The sequence below is a fragment of the Pinus tabuliformis genome, chromosome Q (assembly GCF_031772625.1).
Source record: "Pinus tabuliformis cultivar Carrire ecotype Pingquan chromosome Q, CPIR1, whole genome shotgun sequence".
Classification (NCBI taxonomy): domain Eukaryota; kingdom Viridiplantae; phylum Streptophyta; class Pinopsida; order Pinales; family Pinaceae; genus Pinus; species Pinus tabuliformis.
In genome coordinates, this window is record NC_142296.1 from 1,253,346,982 (window position 1) to 1,253,367,836 (window position 20,855).

Genomic DNA, 20,855 nt, shown 5'->3' on the forward strand with positions numbered 1-20,855 from the left:
TCTACTATATCAAGGTTACATATCAACTTGGTATAAAACATCGTAATAAGAATGGGAACCGTGTAATTGACTATACCAACTTGAATTCAGCTAGAGATGTAGATCACAAGAAATCAACTCTTAATTTTGTGTTTCACCTTGGATCCAGGCTCATAGTCTAGTCTTCTAAAAACCAAAAGGTGGTCTACCTTTTAACAACAAAAATTGAATATCAAGTGCAATTGACACTAGTATAGAGGCAATGTAAATTGATGAACTAATCGGTGAGCTCAAAATTTCCTTTTCAATAATTGACTATAATGTATTGTGGCATTCAAATTGTAATGCAAGTCATCATTGACCCTATTGCTCACAACAAATATCCAAATATCCACCTCTTAAATATCCAAATAGTTACACTAGTAGGAGGGTGTTGACATTGTAGGTACATCACATTCTTGGATCTTCGGGAGACCATGGGTGCAAAATTATTGATTGTTGAAGATCCACTACAAGTCCAATAATTTGTCGATCAGGGAACTGGACTTATTAAAGTTGGTCCCCACCAAGTCCACTAGTGTACAAATTGAGGTAAAAATGTTAGAAACATGTAGACACTTGAAGTGATCAAAGTTGACATGTCTTCCTTATTTTATATAAGTCAGTTATGCTTTGAGTTGTATGTAGATGATCCTATGGATCAATATATCAAATGCAATCAAGTTGTGTGTTATACCATATATTGAGCTATGTTCATTTGTGCTTCAAATTTATAACAGTATCCATCAATATCACGCCTTGGAATTTACTGTTATTCACTTCCACAATTCTTTGTTCCTCAACTTATCTACATTGAGAAGTTTGTCATATGACTGTCTTCATGCTTAATGTTTTTCATATATTTTCATCCATGCACCTGCTAGATCTGTCTATATGAGATTGGCTCATTCTTTCAGAGCTGCTTGTTTGTCCTTGCAAATGTGAATATCCTCGTGAGTTTGGTGATTTATTTGCCTTTAGGGTTTCAAGTTACCTTTTTCATGAGTTGCATTGTTTGTTGAGTTGGTGAATGTGTTTGTAGGTCAATGTCTACTGTGTTAAAGTGATATTCAGGGAAAACAATAGACTTGCAAGTTAACTTGAAGAAAGTGATGTTTATATTAGGTACATTTTTAGGACTAAATAAAGAATGAACCATTGCTGCAGTATTTATGGAGACACGGACAACAGCCAAAAACATTTATGTTACAGCCGCTATGTTTGTCCATAAAGCATTAGTTCCTCTTAGTGACCATGTCTTCTAAAAAGAAAAATGCATTTAGTTCAGTAATTCCTATGTTCTTATTCTGAAGGCTCAATGTTTGTTTAGGAAAATTAAGAAATAAAGATGTACATCTTCAATCTTCAAGTGTGTTGATGGGCATTTTGTGTTCCCACATGCCTTTGAGAGGCACATGTAATATTTTTGTCTTAATGCCAAAATGATGTTTTTTAATAAAACTAATAAAATGAAGGATATAAAACGTGATTGTAACAACAAATGAATATGTTTTCTCAGTGTCATCATATCATTTTATCAAAGTTCATATATCTTTATTAATACTGTTATCAGTTACTTATTTATAATAATCCTATTTATACCTTAGTAACTCATATTATTATGACTAGAATTTATTTATAAATGTTTATACTTTATTTACGCATATTATACTTCTATTTATTCTTGTTGTACTTCCCTCAAAATTACACTTCCCCATAAAAAGAGGAGAAAAATGTAGCCGCAAGTAGTGTACAGGGCTCTTATATGGCATTGTAGAATGCCACAAGTCATGCCTATTTCCAAAAAAAATACAAGAGCTAGAAACTCTCAAATGAGAATATGAATATTAAACAAAAGTCCACTATACAAAGACTAGGTTGCCGCTTTGATTTCTGCTCATAAATATTCATAATACATTTTCATTAATTATAACCAACGAAGTTTTACAACACCCCTGTTTAATCAAATCTTAGAATTTCTTATTTGATAGCTCATGACAAGCACCTCATAAATCAATATATTTCCCCTGGTCACAAGAGAGAACATAGCATTTTCATGCCAAATCTAGCAGCAGTTGGTGGTGAGTTTACAGGATGAAACCCCAAACTCCAAAAACATTCAATGAGAATGCTGAGGACTTCATCTCTAAAATCCTTTGTTCTTCACCAAGTAAAACAGCAATATGGCTAGAAAAATAATGAAAATTTTGAACAGGAGATTTCCAGCTGCAAAACAGAAATAACTAATTAGCTCGTATTGCCGCCAAAAACAGAACTCCACTTTACAAAGTACCTTTAAAAGAAAAGAGCAAGTCCTCACAAAGGGGAAGATATTGACACAACAAAAACAACCCCACCTTCGTGTCTTTGTTCTTCAAGTTCTGTCACCTTCAAACTTGAGTCTCCAGAAGCAGAAACCAATGCTCTGTGCATAAATCCATGGAATCTCAGATCGTTTGTGACTTGTCAGACTCTAATAATAAACATCATGCATTGTCCAAATAAAACTGATTAAATATAGCATAGGGAAATAAATCACATAATGGTCAACAACCACGGAAATTGGCTTTAGATGGATAGCCTGCAATATCATTTGATCTCCATTCACTGTCCATGATAAAGTAAAAATGAAGATGCTTCAAAATTCAAACTTAAAGCTACAGCTCCATGAACTCACCTTGAATCACGTGAAAACTCCATTGAAGTAACAAAGAACATATGAGCTCCTTTAACTTTTTGATATGGACGCATTTTGCCCACTTCGATTATAGAAATATCACCTTCACTTGTTCCACTGTGAAATCACTACCATATTAGACTAAACTTATAATTCAACCCCCTAAATATAAAATTGAATAAATAAAGAACAAACCATGCACCATTTTCCAACTGTGATGTAATAACTTTAATTTGATCCCTGCAAATTTACAACTTTGCGTGCTTTCTTAGTTGTTTAATGTGACATACCTTCAATAGTTATGGAATTCCCTAGGCATTCATAAGAAAAGGGACAAGCCCATATTGTCCACAAGGACAGAAATAATAATTAATAAGATTCAATGAATGATTGATAGGCAGTCAAGAAGTCTTGACATATGTATGGTATCCAGGAGACCGCTACGCTAATAGATGACACCCTACATAACAAATTTTAGTATAATTCTTTTTCGAGAAATGCTTGTAATTCACTGTGGCAAGCGTCCACCTTCCCGATATGAAAAAAAAAAAATCACTGAAGCGAAGCCATTTTGTAACATTCAACTAGTCAAGCTCCTTCACCTAAGAAGCCACAAGTGGGGGGTACTTATTCTGCCGAAGTCGCTCGGGACTTGCTGCTGACCTGAACCACCACTTTCATGAACAAAACAAGCATCAACACAAGTGGAGAACCTGTCACTGGAGAGACTTGAACCTCAGTGAGGGCAACCCTGCTTCCACTGGCCCAGCAAGCCACTGTTGACAGTTATTAGTCTAATTGATATTAATTAGATACAATAAATCTAATATGTAAATTCCAAACTTTTTCCTCAGGATTTAAGAAATAATCCATTCTTAATTTTCCCTCAGCTTACTAATTTCACGTAGTCCATGTTCCTCCTGTCCTGTTGATCCTTTTTACGGGATTTCAATTCTCTCGTTTAAACTTTACAAATCATTATTATGTCTAGTGAAAGAATCTAACAAAGTATGATTATGCAACATTTGTTAGATCTGTCCATACAAAAGAACTTTCATACCACAATAACCTTTGACTGGCAACAACTGATATCCCTCAAATGTTAAGGCAGAAATGGCAATGTCATGACATATGAATAATGTAAATTTGACAGACGATATCATAAGCTTCAAAAATAAGGATAGATGGAGACATGAAACTCAAATAATATAGGATAAATACTGCATAATGGACAATCCCTAGAAAGATTTGAAATGGCCTTGTGGGAGATCATTTATGAATTACAAAACCACGGCAACTTTATTTTAAGATTCATCCACAATATCCCAATGTCAATCATCATAATCATAAGTGGACTTTCAAAGATCACAATAGAAGATGGATTAGGCAGTGTCAAGATATCCTCTCGTAAGTCTACAATACTTGATTGGATGGTTCTTCATAGCATTTTAACAATTAAGGATCAACAAATCACAGTACCTTTACCCATGGATGTTTTATGGTTTGCCAAAATTGAAAATGATTAAGCATGTTAAGTGGAACTACATGTTTATCTGTGTTTTGAGAATGGATAGTTTCTTAATGCAGTGCTTTCTTTATTGCCTCTCTTCATTGGTAAGGGATCCTTTTAATTAATTAATGGCTGATATGATAGACTGAGAGGCAAGACAGTGTGTGGGATGTGATCAGATAAACAAGTTTTTCCTTCTTATGGAAACGATTTGGGAGAACAACTAGCTTTTCCTTCTGAATGTGCATTTTTGGAAGGATGTAGATAATCTTGAGAGACCAAAGCGCTCGCCCTCCTTGATTATGTAAAGAGAGGGAAAACTGTGTTACTGGTCTTGGCTCCAATGGCATATCATTCTTGGTGTATATTTTTGTTGTTTAGTAATGAAATATCAGATGCATTTCAAAAAATATTTGCCTCAAGTTGTTTTGGTACTTACGTTGCAAGAAATTTTCCATCAGATGAAATACTGAAGGCAGAAATTGGATTTTTCTCAATTACTTGTGCCCCAACTTTTTTCCAAGTATCTGTATCCCAATATGCAATGAGGCCCTTCTCACCTGCAAACAAATGCTCCAACTTAATATGAAATAGCTCAAAAACAAATGCCTCGGAAATATATTTTTCTTGTTGTATAGTAATTACAATTATCTGAATCCCACCTTGTTTCACAGTGATAAAAAGTAATGGTCTTACACCATCTCGAGAAAACCGACAGGATCCAAGTCCTTCGCCCTGGACAAATGAACAGAAGAAGACATGTTATCATGCATGCACAAGATAATTGCATGTCGTGTCAGTTCAAAGAAGAAAATCAATGCAATCATATTTTGCAAATAACTTGTTCACCTTGTCCACTGATAAGGAAGCTGCTGGAGCTGAAGTTGAAAGATTCCATATTCTGCAAGGACCACTGTCTCCTAGTGATGCAAGAAAAGTGCCATCCAAGCTGCAAATAGAAAATCAGTTCCATTCGTCAACTTTTGTGTCCATTAATCTTTCTACAAAGCTGGCACTGCGAATAAGAAAATTAGTAGTTGATAGTATACCTGAAAATAATTGATTTGAAATACAACAAAATAATGTTCCTTCTTTATGAAAAAGTTCTGTCAATAGTAAATCTGAGGATTCGTGTTTACCTGAAGTCCATATCTTTAATTGATTTATGAGCATCAGGTTGATCAAGGACAATTTTCAGACTTGGCCATTCAAAAACTCTCAAGTGTCCATCCTGCATCACATCAATGCCAAAATAATTAGATGAGGCAACCATTTCATATAATTCATTCTGTGGAGATCCCATACTCAATTTGATTTATCACATTGACAAGAGAGAAGTGTTTATTTTTTACAAGTATAAGGTCAACAATCTAAGCAATGAATCATACCATATAGGGCACCACCATAAGTAGACAAACACTCCTATAAAAAATGATCATTCCAAATTTACACTCTGGAGCTAACTTGCAAATAAAACAGACACGTTGCACTTTCAAGCAAAGAAGCTACAAGTTCTGATGACATTTCTGTATTATAGGCAAAATGTGCTTCTCTTTCACTTTGACAGGTAATAGTTACTCTCCATTATCTGAGATACATAACCACAAATTTCATCACCTACCTTAAGCCTAGAGTGTTAGCTCAACCAATTGGTGCCACTGTTGCTAGGACATTTTCGGTAATCTGGTGCATTGTGCAGGTCTCTGGTTCGATTCCCACAGAGTCAGGTACACGGAGTCTACGTTGCCCACTTTACACTGGGTATCATAATTGGAACAAGAAGAAGTGCCCGGGAATTTCCTGGGGATTTATTTCCAAGGAAAAAAACTCATCACCTAGCCATGTAGCTTAACATAGCACATGTATTTGTAACTTTTAAAGCATGTTCAAACCTTTTATAACGTTCTACTCCATGACCAATGATAAGTGCAAGCATACACCTTCTCTTAAGATTTAGTCCAGGTGTTGACAACTAATTGCTTTCACTGCCTCAAAACATGATATATGATTTCCAGGCATTAGAAGGTCTCAAATATACCCTTGATTTGCACTAGAGGGTATTTTATGGGCTATTATCGTGATTAGCTAGCTATTGACCAGCTTTTAAAAAAGGAATTTGCCAGTTAGCAGTTTTGTAAAATACTACCTTTTTTCAATGATTGATGCCACCTTTGTTACAATTGCCAGATATATTTAGTAATAATTAAATAATCTTCTTGTTTGCACATTCACTTGTAATAATGTATTTCTGTCAAGCCAAAAGCTTGAACCAACTCTACTTGTGTAAAACTTTTTAATTTCTTCAATTTTGTCATGTTACATAGAGACTCATTCACGAATTATTTAGCTTTGAAATAGTATTGTGAAATCTTATGGAGGAAATGTTGAGAGTCAACATTCTTGGGCAACAAAAAAAAGGCTGATTAATGTAACGAGGTTTGCATCTTAGCAATTAATACCATCTGAAAGGACCAAACAACACAATATATTAGATATAAATTTATTGAAATTCAGAATGCTCAAAAATCATGTTTGTTGGTTGTTTGTTGTGTGCTTATGTATTCTAATGCCTTGTCATTTCTAAGAAGACTTTATGGTTCTTGAATAAACAAGTTTTGAAAACCTGGTAAAAGATTCAGAGCATTAGTCTCACATACAAATAATACCAGTTGTTACACTCTGCACTTTGAATGATAGCAGTGCTATGGCATTATTTACCTAATGAATATTTAAAAGAAGACAAGCTAGAAACTGGAATAAAATGATGTAATCAAATAAGGAGATCAACAAAGCCACAGTAGTCGAAATTTCAGCATTATTTATCTAATGAATATTTAAAAGAAGACAAGCTAGAAACTGGAATAATACGATGTAATCAAATAAGGAGATCAACAAAGCCACAGTAGTCAAAATTTGATAAACAAAAAGGGGTTTAATTTATATGTGGACTCAAGTAGTACGCAATAACAAAAAAGCCAAGGCCCCTCCTTTGGAGCATGCATTTATCAAGGCCAAATTTGAAGAAGAAAGATTGTACTAAGGTCGATATTCAAGTCAGTCAAAATTAAAGAAAAGAAAATTATTATTTTTGAGTTCATGTAGGCTCCCGAAAGACAGCCCCACCATACGAATGGGTGTGACCCTTGGTCAAACCCACCTCCTTTGACCACTATTTATACACATTTGGCCTCCTCGTTTGGCAACCAATTCGGATCATAAAATATACATCTGTTTTCTGTTCACACGTGCAAAGGAGAAGGGAAGGAAGACCGAAGTTTGATTGAGCTCATTTGAGAGTCTGTTGACCACTGTTTGAACAAGTTTCTGAGGCTCTGTTGACCAAAATTCTGAGGCTGTTTGACCAAGATTTTCTGGGAAAGTTTGACCAAGTTCTGGGCAGTCTGGTTGACTGCAGTTTGACTAAGATTCTGATTTGTTGACCGACTAAAAGTCTGGGCAGCTTTGACTGCAGTTTGACCGAGTCTTTTGGCAGTTTGACCAAACTTCTGGACAGCAGGAAGCTGAAATTCAGCCTGTTGACTCAGGGTTGACTGAACTTGTGGGCAGCTGCAGGAGACTGAATTTAGCCCAGTTTGACCAGGTTTGAACTGTGTGGATTCTGCAGTCAGTTTGACCAAGTTTGACTAGAAAATCAGATTGAACTTTTGCTGAACTGAACTATTTCTTCTAGAAACAATTGCTACATTTTCTCCTGAGTTTGGGTTTCCCAGGAGAAAATTTTGGTGTCTACTATGCTTGGTCTTTCTACTATGATCTTTTCTGTTTCCATTATATTTACTGTTGAATTTTCTGTGTATAATTGCTTAATGATGTTCTGAAACACGCTGAAGTAAGACTCTATATCATTATAACTATAAGTAAATATCAGTGGCGGACAATTGTGCTTGTCTAAATTAGCATTAGAAAATCAACATGGTATCAAAGCTTTGGTGAAGAAGGGCTAGTTATGGATTGAAGATAACATCAAATGGATGTAAAGACCGCTTTCCTCAATGCAGTAGTTGAGGAAGATGAAGTGTAGATAAAACTACCTCATGGCTTTGAGGTACATGAGAAGGAATCTCATGTTTGCAAATTGAATAAAGCTTTGTACGGACCTTGGGCATTGTATTCTCAGATTGATGGATATCTAACGAGTCTTGGTTGATCTTGTTATTATATGACTTGTTTCTAACGGGAGCAAAAGGACTCACATGATAGAGGGAGCAGCAGTGGCAAAAGGATTTGCTTTTGTGACAAAGGAAGCAGTCAAGCCGTGCTTCAATGTCAAAGGGAGTTGACCTCCAAGTTTGAGATGAAGGATCTAGGTTTGATATATTACTTCCTTGGTCAAGGGAAGCATACTATTGAGATCCTTCAAAAAGATTTGGGATGATGGACTGCAAGTCCATGGACACTCCCATGGTGACAAATCTGAAGAAGTTGAGAGACTCTCATTCAGATTTGAGCAAAGGACCAACTGTCTAAGAGGATGACATAGGATTGAGAAAGTCAAACCAGATGTTCAGAGATGGGAAGTCTCTAAGAGCAGTATGCCTTCTATGAGTGGACCATGCCAAACAGTAAATATGCTTTATTGACTAGGAAGCAGCAATGGCAGAGAGAACAACCAGGTTTGCCACAGCGGGATCTGTTTCAAAGGGTACTCCAGTCTGGGTGACCAGAAAGCAGTTGTGGTGATGGATCCAGTGAAGGAAGACGGTCAGTCTATAGTTGAGCTGAGACATGCAGCACAACATGTGTTGAGTTACTAGCATGTCACAGTTAGATATGGATTGAGATATGTCTCAATTGATGAAGTACAGTTGCAGGGATATACAGATTCAGATTAAGCAGAGAGGGCAGAAGACAAGAAGAGCACATCAAGATGTTGTTTTAGTTTGGGTTCTGCAGGAAGCAAACATCTATCACACTCAGCATTGTGGACGCTGAGTATATTGCACCTAGTTTGGCGAGTTGTGAAGTAGTGTGGCTTCAAAAGTTGCTTGTAGGATTGGTTGACCACGTGCTAGAGATGATCGTGATGACAAATTGAAGCACATTGAGATCAAGTACCGAGGCATGGTACAGAAGGGAGCAGTATGGCTCCAGTAAATTCCTACAGACGAGTAGGATGCTAACATTCTCACAAAGCCTCTATCCTAGGGTAAAGTTTGTATAGGTCAGGGACAAGCTTGGAGTGGTTGAGAATGATTCCCTCAGTTAGAGGGAGTGTTGATGTTGTAGCATCAAGGGCAGACATTCTCCTTAGCTTAGGACATTGACACGTCAAGGGCATTGACCAAAAGCCATGAAATGTGGCTAGGGAGAATGGCCCGGAGGGAATCAAGGCCCGGAGTGCTCCCCTAGTCAGAAGGTTCTAACGATATTGCTAAGAGGTACTTGGCTAGTGGGTAGAGTGAGTGCCTTTAGCATCAGGCAAGTGTTTTACCATTCAATTGGCATGTAGGAATGGTAATTGGCCCAAGGTTTCACCATTTTTGGTCAAAGGTATTGACCTTGCTCCAAGTCACGACTTGTTGAGCTAGTGACCCAGGACTAGTCTTGTTGACCCTAGTCAGAACATTCTGACCATATCGCCAAAAGGTTTTTGGCTAGTGGGTGACTAGATCCATTTGCAAAGGGGATTTGACTAGTAGGTGACTAGATCCTTTGCATGATGCTAATGCAGGATGCTTCCCACATGGTTCTAGATAAGAACATGAAGTGGATGGATACATTAACATAGCTAGCTCATTCAATCTTTTCTTTGGATGGAGAAATTGTTCAGCAAAGAGGACATCTGAGAAAGTCAAAGTTGAATACCTCCCTAGCCAAGAGGGAGTGTTGATTTTTCGTGACTAGGGTCAATATTCAAGTTAGCCAAAATTAAAGAAACGAAAATTATTAATCTTGAGTTCATGTAGGCTCCAGTAAGACAGATTGGCCCCACCATACGAATGGGTGTGACCCTTGGTCAAACCCACCTCCTTTGACCACTATTTATACACATTCAACCTCCTCATTTGGCAACCAATTCGGATCATAAAATATACATTTGTTTAATGTTCACACCTGCAAAGGAGAAGGGAAGGAAGACAAAAGTTTGACTGAGCTTATTTGAGAGTATGTTGACCACTGTTTGACCGAATTTTTGAGACTCTATTGACCGAAATTATGAGGTTGTTTAACCGAATTTCTGAGGCTCTATTAACCAAAATTATGAGGCCGTTTGACCAAATTTTCGAGGCTCTATTGACCGAAATTCTAAGGTTGTTTGACCAAGTTTTGGGCAACTTGTTTGACTGCAGTTTGACCGAGATTTTGATTTGTTGACCAAGTAATACTATGGGTAGCTTTGAACACAGTTTGACTGTGTAGTTTGACAGTCTTTGGCCAGTTTGAATGAACTTCTAGACAGCAGCAAGAGGTCAAAATTCGACCTATGGACTTAGGGTTGACCAAATTTGTGGGCAGCTGCGGGAGGTCGAATTTAGGCCAATTTGACCAAGTTTAACCTGTTTGAATTACGTGATCAGTTTGATCAAGTTTGACTATAAAATCATATTGTACTTTTGTTGAACTAAACTATTTCTCCTAGAAAAGATTGTTGGTTTTCTCTCGAGTTTGGGTTTCCCAAGTGAAAATTTTGGTGTCTATTATGCATGGCCTTTCTATTGTGATCTTTACTATTTCGTTGCATCTATTGTTGAATTTTTTGAGTATAATTGCTTAATGGTGTTCTGAAATATGTTAAAGTAAGATTGTATATCATTAGAAGTAATTATTGTTGAAAATAGTAGCGAGAAATGTCCTTCTTTAACTTGTGTCTTAGTCAAAGAGACCAAGAAGCAGTTTTCCTTAGGATGGACAAGTTCCTAAAAATTAGGGTGAGTTCCTATAAGTTAGGACAGTTCATGAAGCAGTTTGACTGATATGCAGGAGTGGGAGGCTCAGTTTGTTGTCTTCTAGTGCGAGTTAGATTTGGGAGAAGGACGAGTGATTGAGTATCAAGTTCTAAATTGAGACGAGAAGAGTTACATGAGTTAGTTGCACTTAGTTAACTCATCAATCACAAATCGACTTCCTAAAATACAACTTGCCAGATTTAGCCTATGTGATTTGCTTATAAGAAGGACGAAGGCACCATTGTACATCATTGTTTTGTGAGCACGAGTTGGTGAGACAAAGCAATAGAGAGAACAAGTTTGTGTGTGTGAGCTTGTGAGAGGAAGAGTGTGCAAGAGAAGCTTGCACATAGATTTGAGGAGGAATTTCCCTTGGGATTTGAGCCAGCATTTTGGGAGAATTCCCTAAATAATAGGAGCAACCTATGCACATCGAAATAGGGAGGCAAGATTAGGCTACTTGCAAGTGTTTCAAGCCTAGTTCAAGCAGGGAGAACCATTGTGTTTTTTGTTCATATAATATCCAAAAGTTCCATAACGCTACAGTTACTAAGATACCAACCCAACTAATCACCACGAACCTGTGGAACTAATCCTTGAATAGGAAGAGGATGCACAAGCAGGATCGACCAAAGGGAGAGGAAAGGAGACTCAAGTTGGGAGAGATAAATATTGTATTATAAGAGATCTATTGTTCATGCTTCTATCAATAAATTTCTCAAACAAGCAAAGGGTTTTCCCAATTGGGTTCCCTAGAATTTTTTGTCTTGATTATTGAGTGACATTGTTTATTTATGTTCCTATTTCGCTACAAATAAGTAGAGATAATTTGTGTCCTAATGAAAAGAAACTAGCTTTCAGATTGTTCATTAGAGCAATTGTAGATTTTCGTGGATTTTCTACATGGTATCAGAGCAAGGAATGGAATAAAGACCAGCACAATTCACAAGTGCAAATATAGTAAGGCGAAGGACAGATAAGGGAGCCACAGCCTAGAGGAGTCTTTCCAAAGGAAGAAAGGACGAATCAGTGTTATATTTTCTGTGATTGGATGGTCGAGACTAGGCAGAGTGTTGGCCGAGTTTTAGTGGTTATTTTGGGCATGAGTTCATGGCAATAATCTTTGTGTTTAAGTCGAGTTTCCTCTAAGGTCTGGAGCAAGGCTGAGTCCCTTGAGGCTTGAAGAGTGTTGGGCAGTACGTATGTTATACCTATTCTGAAGCTATAAAAGGAGGCTGAGATACCAGGAGTTATAGCTAAGAGGAAGGGTGGCTTTAAGTGAGGTCTACGCAGATGTTTGGAGGCAAACAAACGGCTAATGTACAGCTATACAAGAAGCTCTAACCAAACCGAAAAACTTCAGTACATGCTACAGAACCGTGAAGCACTTAAGGACAGAAACTGGTCATTCCTTAAAGGTATGCTTTGTTCCTTCATGTTGATGTTTTGCTAGGTTGGTAGAGGTCTTGTTTGGATAGAAGTGGGCAGCTCATGTACAAGTTGGAGGACTGTTAGAGGGCTACAAGAAGAGCCCTAAGTTCAGTTTTTGTGAAGGACTACAAGACTGATAGGAGAGGCAAAATTATTTGAGCCCTAAGTACAGCTTCTTGTGAAGGATTACAAGGTTGTTAGTGGACAGGTGTTGGAGATCTCTAGGGAAGAAGGATGGCGTACCAAGGATTGAGAGCAGATCACTGTTTAGAGGGAGCATCTGAAGCATAAAACTTTTGGATAGACAGTAATATATATAGAAATATTTATTAATAAGATGAATTACAAATGATGATTGATTACAATGGGGTTCCTGGCTTATATACCGCCACGGACACCCTTTGGGAAAGGGCATGATCTTATGATCGTGCCCTTTCGTCTAATTAAAATTCAAATTAAATAATAACCCTAAAATTAACTAATTTTTTACATAACATTGCCTTCCTCTCGAAAGAATGCTTTGTCCTCAAAGCATAAGTAACGACGGATGTTGTTGAAGAATGATTCATTCTCCCAAGAAACGTCTTCTTCAGCAAGTCCTTCCACTTGATTATATATTCCAAGATGATCAAGGTCCCACACTTTAAAAGGTCTTGGATTAATCTCTCAATTTCCGTTTTTTGGAGATGTGGATATCGGTATGGCTTGATGTTGATGGGGTCTGACCCTGCCTTGACTTCTATTGTATGCTCAATTTCCCTATTAGGCGGCATCTTCATAGGTAGGTCTTGAAATACTTTTTCATGCTTCTGAATCATATCTTGTATCTCTAGTGACTCTTCCCTGGTCATATTTGCAGATAACATTTCTAACTGGTGACATTGTACTGCATAAGCAGGTGCTCTTCTTCGACTCAGCTTCATCATCTGAGATGATGATACAACTTGATTTTCGGGTGCTTGGAATCCGTGTAGTTTGTACTTCTGACCTCCCCATTTGAATTTTATAAATTGTACTTGATGGTTGGCGGCATAAGTACCTAAAGTTCGTAGCCATTGGATACCTAAGACTACATCTACTCCTCCTAACGGTACCGTGAAGAATGGAGACTCTAGATTAAAGTCTTGAATCTGCAAATTGACCTTATGGCATTTCCCTACCTTTTCAATCTTCTTACCATTAGCTACCATCACTTTCATGTTTGGTAAGGGAAATGAAAAAATATTGAGTCTCCTTGCCACGGTTGCATCTAAAAAATTGTGTGTGCTACCCGAGTCGATGAGAACCACTACGTTGTTCTTCTTTATGTGTCCTTTTAACTTTAAAGTCTGAGGTTGTGATATACCTGTCATAGCTAATAATGACACTTGCGGAATACTTCCGTCATCTAATTCTGGTGAGAATTCTGGGGCGTCTTCTATGTCTTCTATGTCATAATCTTCACTGTTTGAATCATTGGTTGCTTCACAATTATATAGGTTCTTTGGTTCTTTTCCTTTAGCACATCTATGTTTGGGGTCCCATTTCTCACCACAGCGTTTACATTTACCCTCTTTTATCCTTTGTATTTCCACATTAGATTTTTCATCTTCACGACGATGTGGTGGAACATATCTTGTATTATTTGAGTCCACATACTGGGGTATCCTTTGTCTTGCATAAGTTTTTTCCGCTTTTGACCAAAATATTGGTTTGGATTTCTTTTCGGCTGTTTTTGCTTTTTGTCTTGCTACTTCTATAGATGTAATGTCATGCATCTCAAGTTCTGCTTATAAATGCGTTTTGAGTCCCGAGATGTATGACGGAATTAGACGAGATTCTGATAACCCAGGTACTCGTGTTACTAAGGTCTCCCATTCTTGAGTGTATTCGTCCACACTTCCTTTTTGTCGTAACTTGATGAGTTTTGAAAAGAACTCTTCTTCTCTTACACCTTGGAATCTTTTAAAGAATGCATCTTTAAATTTTCTCCAGCTAATGACGTGTGTTGTTTTTTTCCACCACATATACCAGTTATATGCTTCTCCTTCCATTTTCATGGATGCATGCCTGAGCTTTTCGTCATCGTCATTGATGTCATATATCTCAAAGTATTCTTCTGCTTTATTTATCCATGCAACATTGTTTTTTTCGTTTCCATCGAATTTAGGCATCTCGAATTTTGCCTTTCGCTGGTATGTTGCTAATGGTTGAGCGAAAAAAGGGTGTTGATTGGTAAAGTTATCCCAGAGTTGCTTGTTTGTAAAGGCTGTGTTACTCGCTTCTTGGTGGGGTGTCGCTGATTTTTTTGGGGATTCAACTTTTTCATGAGAGTCTGTTGACTTTGTTGAATCTGACGAGATGTGTTCTTGATTCTCTTCACCTTCTTTTAGTAGTTGTTCGGGTGTACAATTCGACCTTTTACACAGAATTTTCAGCATTGTTAAGACCTCTCTGATGTCTGCTTTTGTCTGAACATGGTAATTTTCCATCTTTATTTCTATTCGATTTGTCGTATCGTGAAGATTTTTTATTTCATCAGCTTGCTATTTATTTTTTTGGAAATCCGCCATTGTCATTGTCGACATTGAGCGGGTTTGCGGGGGCATGTATTTATTTGCCAGCTAAAATATTTTTCCTCCCTATTTTTTTTTTAATTAGCTAAAATAAATTTTATACATATAAATTTTAATTAATTAAAATAAATTTAATTAATTAAATTAACTTATATATATATATAACTAACTTTTAATTAATTAAAATAATTTTAATTAATTAAATTAACTTTCTATATATATATATATATATATATATATATATATATATATATATATATATATGTTAACCGTTATATATAATTTGCCGATATAAATATATATTATATATTTCTACCCGAAGAGTCACGTTCACTGATAGAACCTTTTGACCGTTCAAAAAAAACATCGCGCAGTTTATCACCGCAATCTTTTAACGGATGCTATGGGTCGATGGTGGGTGTGAACAGGTGACTGGCAGAAGGCGGAAATGGACGGGATAAGTCTGGACAGCGGACGGATGGGGACGGTTATGTCAAAGACTGCAGACGGAAGTTGAGTTTTTTGCGACAGCGTGAGGTGGACGCCAGGAGTTGACGCAGGTGGGATGCATGCTAGCAGACAGGAGTAATAAAAAGGAGTAACGAGCTGCCAACTATGGTTGGCTGGAGCGCTGCCGGGCAGAAGGATTGGAACAGTGGTGCGGATGGGAGAACGGTGGCTGCGTGCAAGGTGGTGACCTATGCAACGAGAATTTGTCCAGAGGATCGAATCCGCTCTGATACCAATGAAGCATAAAACTTCTGGATAGACAGTAATATATATAGAAATATTTATTAATAAGATGAATTACAGATGATGATTGATTACAATGGGGTTCCTGGCTTATATACCGCCACGGACACCCTTTGGGAAAGGGCATGATCTTATGATCGTACCCTTTCGTCTAATTAAAATTAAAATTAAATAATAACCCTAAAATTAACTAATTTTTTACATAACAGCATCAAACTTTGTTCCATGGAAAGGGAGGATCATGATAGTGTTGGAAGATAATGGGGTGGGAGAGTTCATCAAGCAGGCGATAGCGCCACTTCAATATCCCCAGCAATTGGCCCAACATAATAAGAATGATATCAAGGCAAGAAGGCTTATTCTAGAAGGGGTCAGAGATCATATAGTAGCTCATATCCCTGAGAAGAAGACAGCATGTGAGATGTTCAATGCCATCTTAAAACTATATCAAAGTACCAGTGATACCAGGAAGGTTGTGGGGTATCCACATGAGCAAGGATGAGCACATTGTCACATGTTTGTCAAGGTTCACTCAAGTACAAGATGAACTAGTTGGTGTGGGCGTGATTGTATCTAATCATGACCTTGTGAGTTTTGCCTTACTTGGAGTTCACAAGTCTTGGCAGGCCTTCCAGGATGTTGTTAGTGAGAGAGAGAATTTTCCCAATTGGGAAAGGTTTTGGACTGACTACATTCAAGAAGAGATCCGTAGAGGGACTAGAGATGGTAGATCAGTTACAACAGTGGATAAGGAGAACCTTGCCCTAGCAAGAAAGGCTAAGAGCAAGAAGGGCCAAGGAGAGGTCGACTCCAGTCAGAAGGGCAAGAAGAAGGATCTAAAGAAGATAAAGTGCTTACATTGCCAAGAGTTCAGACATTATGCCACTAAGTGTCCTTAGTGGAAGGAGTCCAGTAAAGATCTTGTAGCTGCATCAGCAAAGATACATGCATTTTCTGCCTAGTTCGAGAACGATTTCTCTATGATTGCTTGCATGGAAAGCTCAGCAGATAGCAGTATATGGTATATTGATTTAGGAGCATCCTTCCACATGACCAGGAACAAGAAGAGTTTCAGCCACCTGAAAGAGAAGGACATGCAGTTTCAAATTGAACTAGGAGATGATGGTTAGTATGCAGCTAGAGGAGTTGAAACTGTCAATTTTTAGAGGGAGTTAGGTAATCCTCTTCATCTCAAAGAAGTTCTCTATGTTCCAAGATTGAGGCAGAATCTTGTTTCGGTAGCTACCCTTGAGGACAAGGAATATGACATCGTCTTCAGCAGAGTTAAGGCATACCTCCAGCACTTAGCTTCTGGATGCAAGACGCAGATAGGTGTGAGGATGAAGAATCTCTACAAGTTGTAGGTAGAGACAGATGCAGCATTGAGAAGCAAGGCGAGGAGTTCTCAGAGTAGAGATGTGGTGGTTGATTGAGAGTAGGATAGACCTCTCAAGATGCAGCCTCAGTCAGTATCTCAGTTTGAGTCTAAGCTAATTGGCAGTTGCACTGACCAGCAGGATGAAGAGGAGCATAGCGCAGGGCGAGTGGAAGCAGCCACTTGTTTAATTTCCATGACCTTGGGTCTAGGTTAGAGCCTTAAAATCACTGACGCTACCAAATCAAGAATCTCAACCATAAACTACTTTGCACAATAGAAATATAAAGTAGTAAATCTAATATGCACAATATACACAGTTTTAAACAAGATTGTACAATAATGTACAACCACCAATCTTCATTATATTAAACCAAATTCTGAATAATACAATAGTCTATGGTATACAAGATACAATGACAAACGTCGTTGCAACTTCTATGTCGTATCTTGTCCTGTCGGTCCTTCCCTCTCGTTCTGCTCACTAGTAGTGCCTTAGTCCATCAAGGCATCTACACATCGAGACTCCAAGAGGATTGCCTCTTATCACTACCGCAAGTCACGTCTACTACAATGAACACAGGCTCATCAAACTACTCTCTAGGTTCGCCAATACTCGAGCTCCAATCTGCCTTCTAGTAGCCTCTTTCGTCCATCAAAGAGCTACACATAAGGTTGCAATACTACACCCAATCACTCACCAACAACGTCCTTCTTGTCTACTGCTCTAGGGCTACTTTGGGTATCCAACACGCTGCCCTCCAATCAGCTCTAAGGCACCCAATCAATCACTGTCAATAATGCTCCTAGTATGACACTTCACTGCCTCAGAATGTCATACACATGGCATCAACAGGCTGCTCAACAAACTAATCCAATCTGGTCACAAACTTGACCCAATACACCTCTCCAAAACGATGTTGTCCTCTTCTTGCACTTGTTGTCACTGTACCACTGGTTAGGGCACACAATGTTGCCCTCCACCCACACACAGTGAGCAATATAAGTCTATTAAGGTTGTGATCTTCCAAGGAGAGACTCTCCATACCTATGTTGCCCCAAATCTAGGCTTAACCCTTCAACACTGCGCGTAGAAACAACTTAGTTGTTGGCTATGGCCTACGGCCTAGCACAGCAGCTGCTTTAGGCCAACGGCCTCCCTCAAATCACCCCAAATAACCCTTAACACAACTATGTTTTGTCTTTTAGCCCTGCGACCTTCACTACCCAGCCTTTCTGCACTAGACCACACTTGAAACAGCCCTTTCGGATCTACTTTAGCCCATAAAACAATCCTGCAAAGAGTCTGAACTCCTGCCCAAAAACTCGGCCTCAAACACAGGCCCTTCACGTTGTTCCTTGGCCTCCTTACACGCTGTCCCAAGTCCTCTTCTACTGCGGGTAGGTCTCTCCAAATTTCAAATCTCTCTTCGAGATGTATTGCCAAAAGATGGATGCTCTAAAACACTTTTATACACATACAAGGGCTCAACGAATTGATGAGGAGACCCATCTGTTGGATTGCTTTTACACCAAGCCTACATGACTTGGTAACCAATAATTACTTTGTCAACTTCAAAAATCCATTTCTCTCTAACGACAACTCGGATTCGAACAATTCTCGATGAGTTGGAATCGTATTGTCGAGCACTATCATCCTCATCTATCACATGTCGTACCTCCATCACAGTTTTGGCCCAAATCACGATGTTTTCAACTGTCACTTTTGCTTGCTTTCACTTTAATTATTGTCGTTTTCATGTTATCTTCGTTAAGGCATGTGTCGCTTTCACTCTCATCCGCATATCACAAGTGTCGTTTCTCCTTTTCTCTTCATATAGTAAATGTTGTCTTTTCGCATGTTAGCTGTTGCATAAAGTGTATAAGCTTGCTTTGGTGGTTTCAAGGGGTTACCATTGTGTAAATGAGTTGATCCATCCATGTAAACATTCATTGCACTCATTCCCAAAGTTTTAAGCACTGTCGCACAAGTGTTGTCACGGTCGTCACAAAGTGTATCTTTAGTGTCGCACTTGTCGTAACTCGTTGCAAAGTTGTCGCACTGAGGGAAGTATGGTGTTCACGTATCCTGGATGATCTATGTTGTTGTATCGTCAAGTGTTCTAAGTGTATGATCACAGTGAAGTCATATCATTGTTCACATCAGTTTCATTGATCCCACACTTAGCCAAATTCCATAAATTTCCCAGCAATTTAGCTACATCTGGCCCTCCTCAACTGCGCATTACGTAGTTCCAGCCCTCAAGCTGCAACCCTGCCCCTTGACACTGCGCAATATGCAGTTCCTACCTCCCCGGACCGCACAGTTTCAGTGCTCAAGCCCGGACCTTCGCCTCCAAAATTGCACAATTTAGCCCCCAGCCTGGCCCCAACTGCACATTGCGCAGTCTCTGAGCTCAAGCCCAACCTTTGAACTCCTTAACTGTATCATTACGTAATCACCAAGTCTGCTTTGCCTTCTAAAACTACACAGTTGGTTGAATCAATGCAAAACCCCTTAGCCTGACTCACTAAGTCCCAAAACTGTGCAATTTCCCTACTCAGTCCAGCCTAATCTACGCATTGTGCAGTCTCATAGCTCAAGCCTGATTCGTGACTGCCTGAACTGCGCAATTGCACGATCATTTAGTCTCTCCCTCAGCCTGCCACCCGATTCCAGCTTAGTCAGTGGTTCATCATGCAGCAGCTTAGACTAGGGATTTATCTAACTGATGTCATTAAGTCATGAGTGGATTGCAGATGCAGGTATTTTATCATGCTACGGCAAGATGATGAAGTAGATGGAGAAGGAGAACATCTAAGGAGTTAAGGAGATAAGATGGTCATCAAGCAAGAAGACGAAGGAACAATGGACTATAACAGAAGATGGAAGATCAAGACTACATTCAAGACTCCTTATCTTCATGTCATAAGGAGGAGGAAGGAGAAGAACATGCAGCATCTTCTCAAGAAGACATGCAGCAAGTAGCAGCAGAAGTGGCTTGACATTGCCATGTCATCAAGTAGTCCATGTCAGCAATGTCATGTCATGTCATGTCATGAGTTGTCATATGCCACATCATTATTATGGATCATGTAATTTCTTATTCGAAAATATATTGTAAAGTGGAAGTCCAAAGGGCATGTACAGAAGATGAAGAGTCATTAAAGTCGAAAAGTCATAGGAAGTCGAACAGTCATGAGTGTAGTCAAAGAGTCACAAGGAAGGTGAAGCATCACCTCCCCATTGGTTATATATACACCCTCATTGTATGAGCAGAGGACTTTTCACCTTGGCTCCTCCCGCAAGGCATTAGAGAGAACTATCATGGAAGCAATCAAAGCTATGTTGCATGATCAGAAATTGCCAATGTTTCTATGGGGAGAAGTTGCGAACACAGTTGTCTATGTTCAAAATAGATCTCCTCATCGTGCCCTAAACAACAAGACTCCTGAAAAAGTATTCACTGGCGAGAAGCCCGAAGTTGGGCACCTGAGGATCTTTGGTTGTCCTATCTACTTCCATGTCCCAAAAGAGAAAAGGAACAAGTTGGAAGCTTCAAGTAAGAAAGGTATATTTGTTGGTTATTGTGAGAATTCTAAAGCTTACATAATATACGTACCTAGT

General features: G+C 38.6%; 1 protein-coding gene across 1 annotated transcript in view; it reads right to left on the minus strand.

The window, feature by feature from the left end:
• Positions 1 to 2,084: 2,084 nt before the first annotated feature.
• LOC149224355 (SEC12-like protein 2) overlaps positions 2,085 to 20,855 on the minus strand; it is a 105,993-nt gene continuing 87,222 nt past the window's right edge. Inside the window, exons 4-10 of the mRNA XM_089386099.1 lie at positions 5,345 to 5,436; positions 5,055 to 5,154; positions 4,868 to 4,940; positions 4,645 to 4,765; positions 2,696 to 2,812; positions 2,376 to 2,443; positions 2,085 to 2,244 (exon numbers count right to left, since the gene is read on the minus strand). Of these exons, the coding sequence (XP_089242225.1) occupies positions 2,165 to 2,244; positions 2,376 to 2,443; positions 2,696 to 2,812; positions 4,645 to 4,765; positions 4,868 to 4,940; positions 5,055 to 5,154; positions 5,345 to 5,436 (651 nt within the window). The 3' untranslated portion in view covers positions 2,085 to 2,164. The remainder of the gene's footprint in view (positions 2,245 to 2,375; positions 2,444 to 2,695; positions 2,813 to 4,644; positions 4,766 to 4,867; positions 4,941 to 5,054; positions 5,155 to 5,344; positions 5,437 to 20,855) is intronic.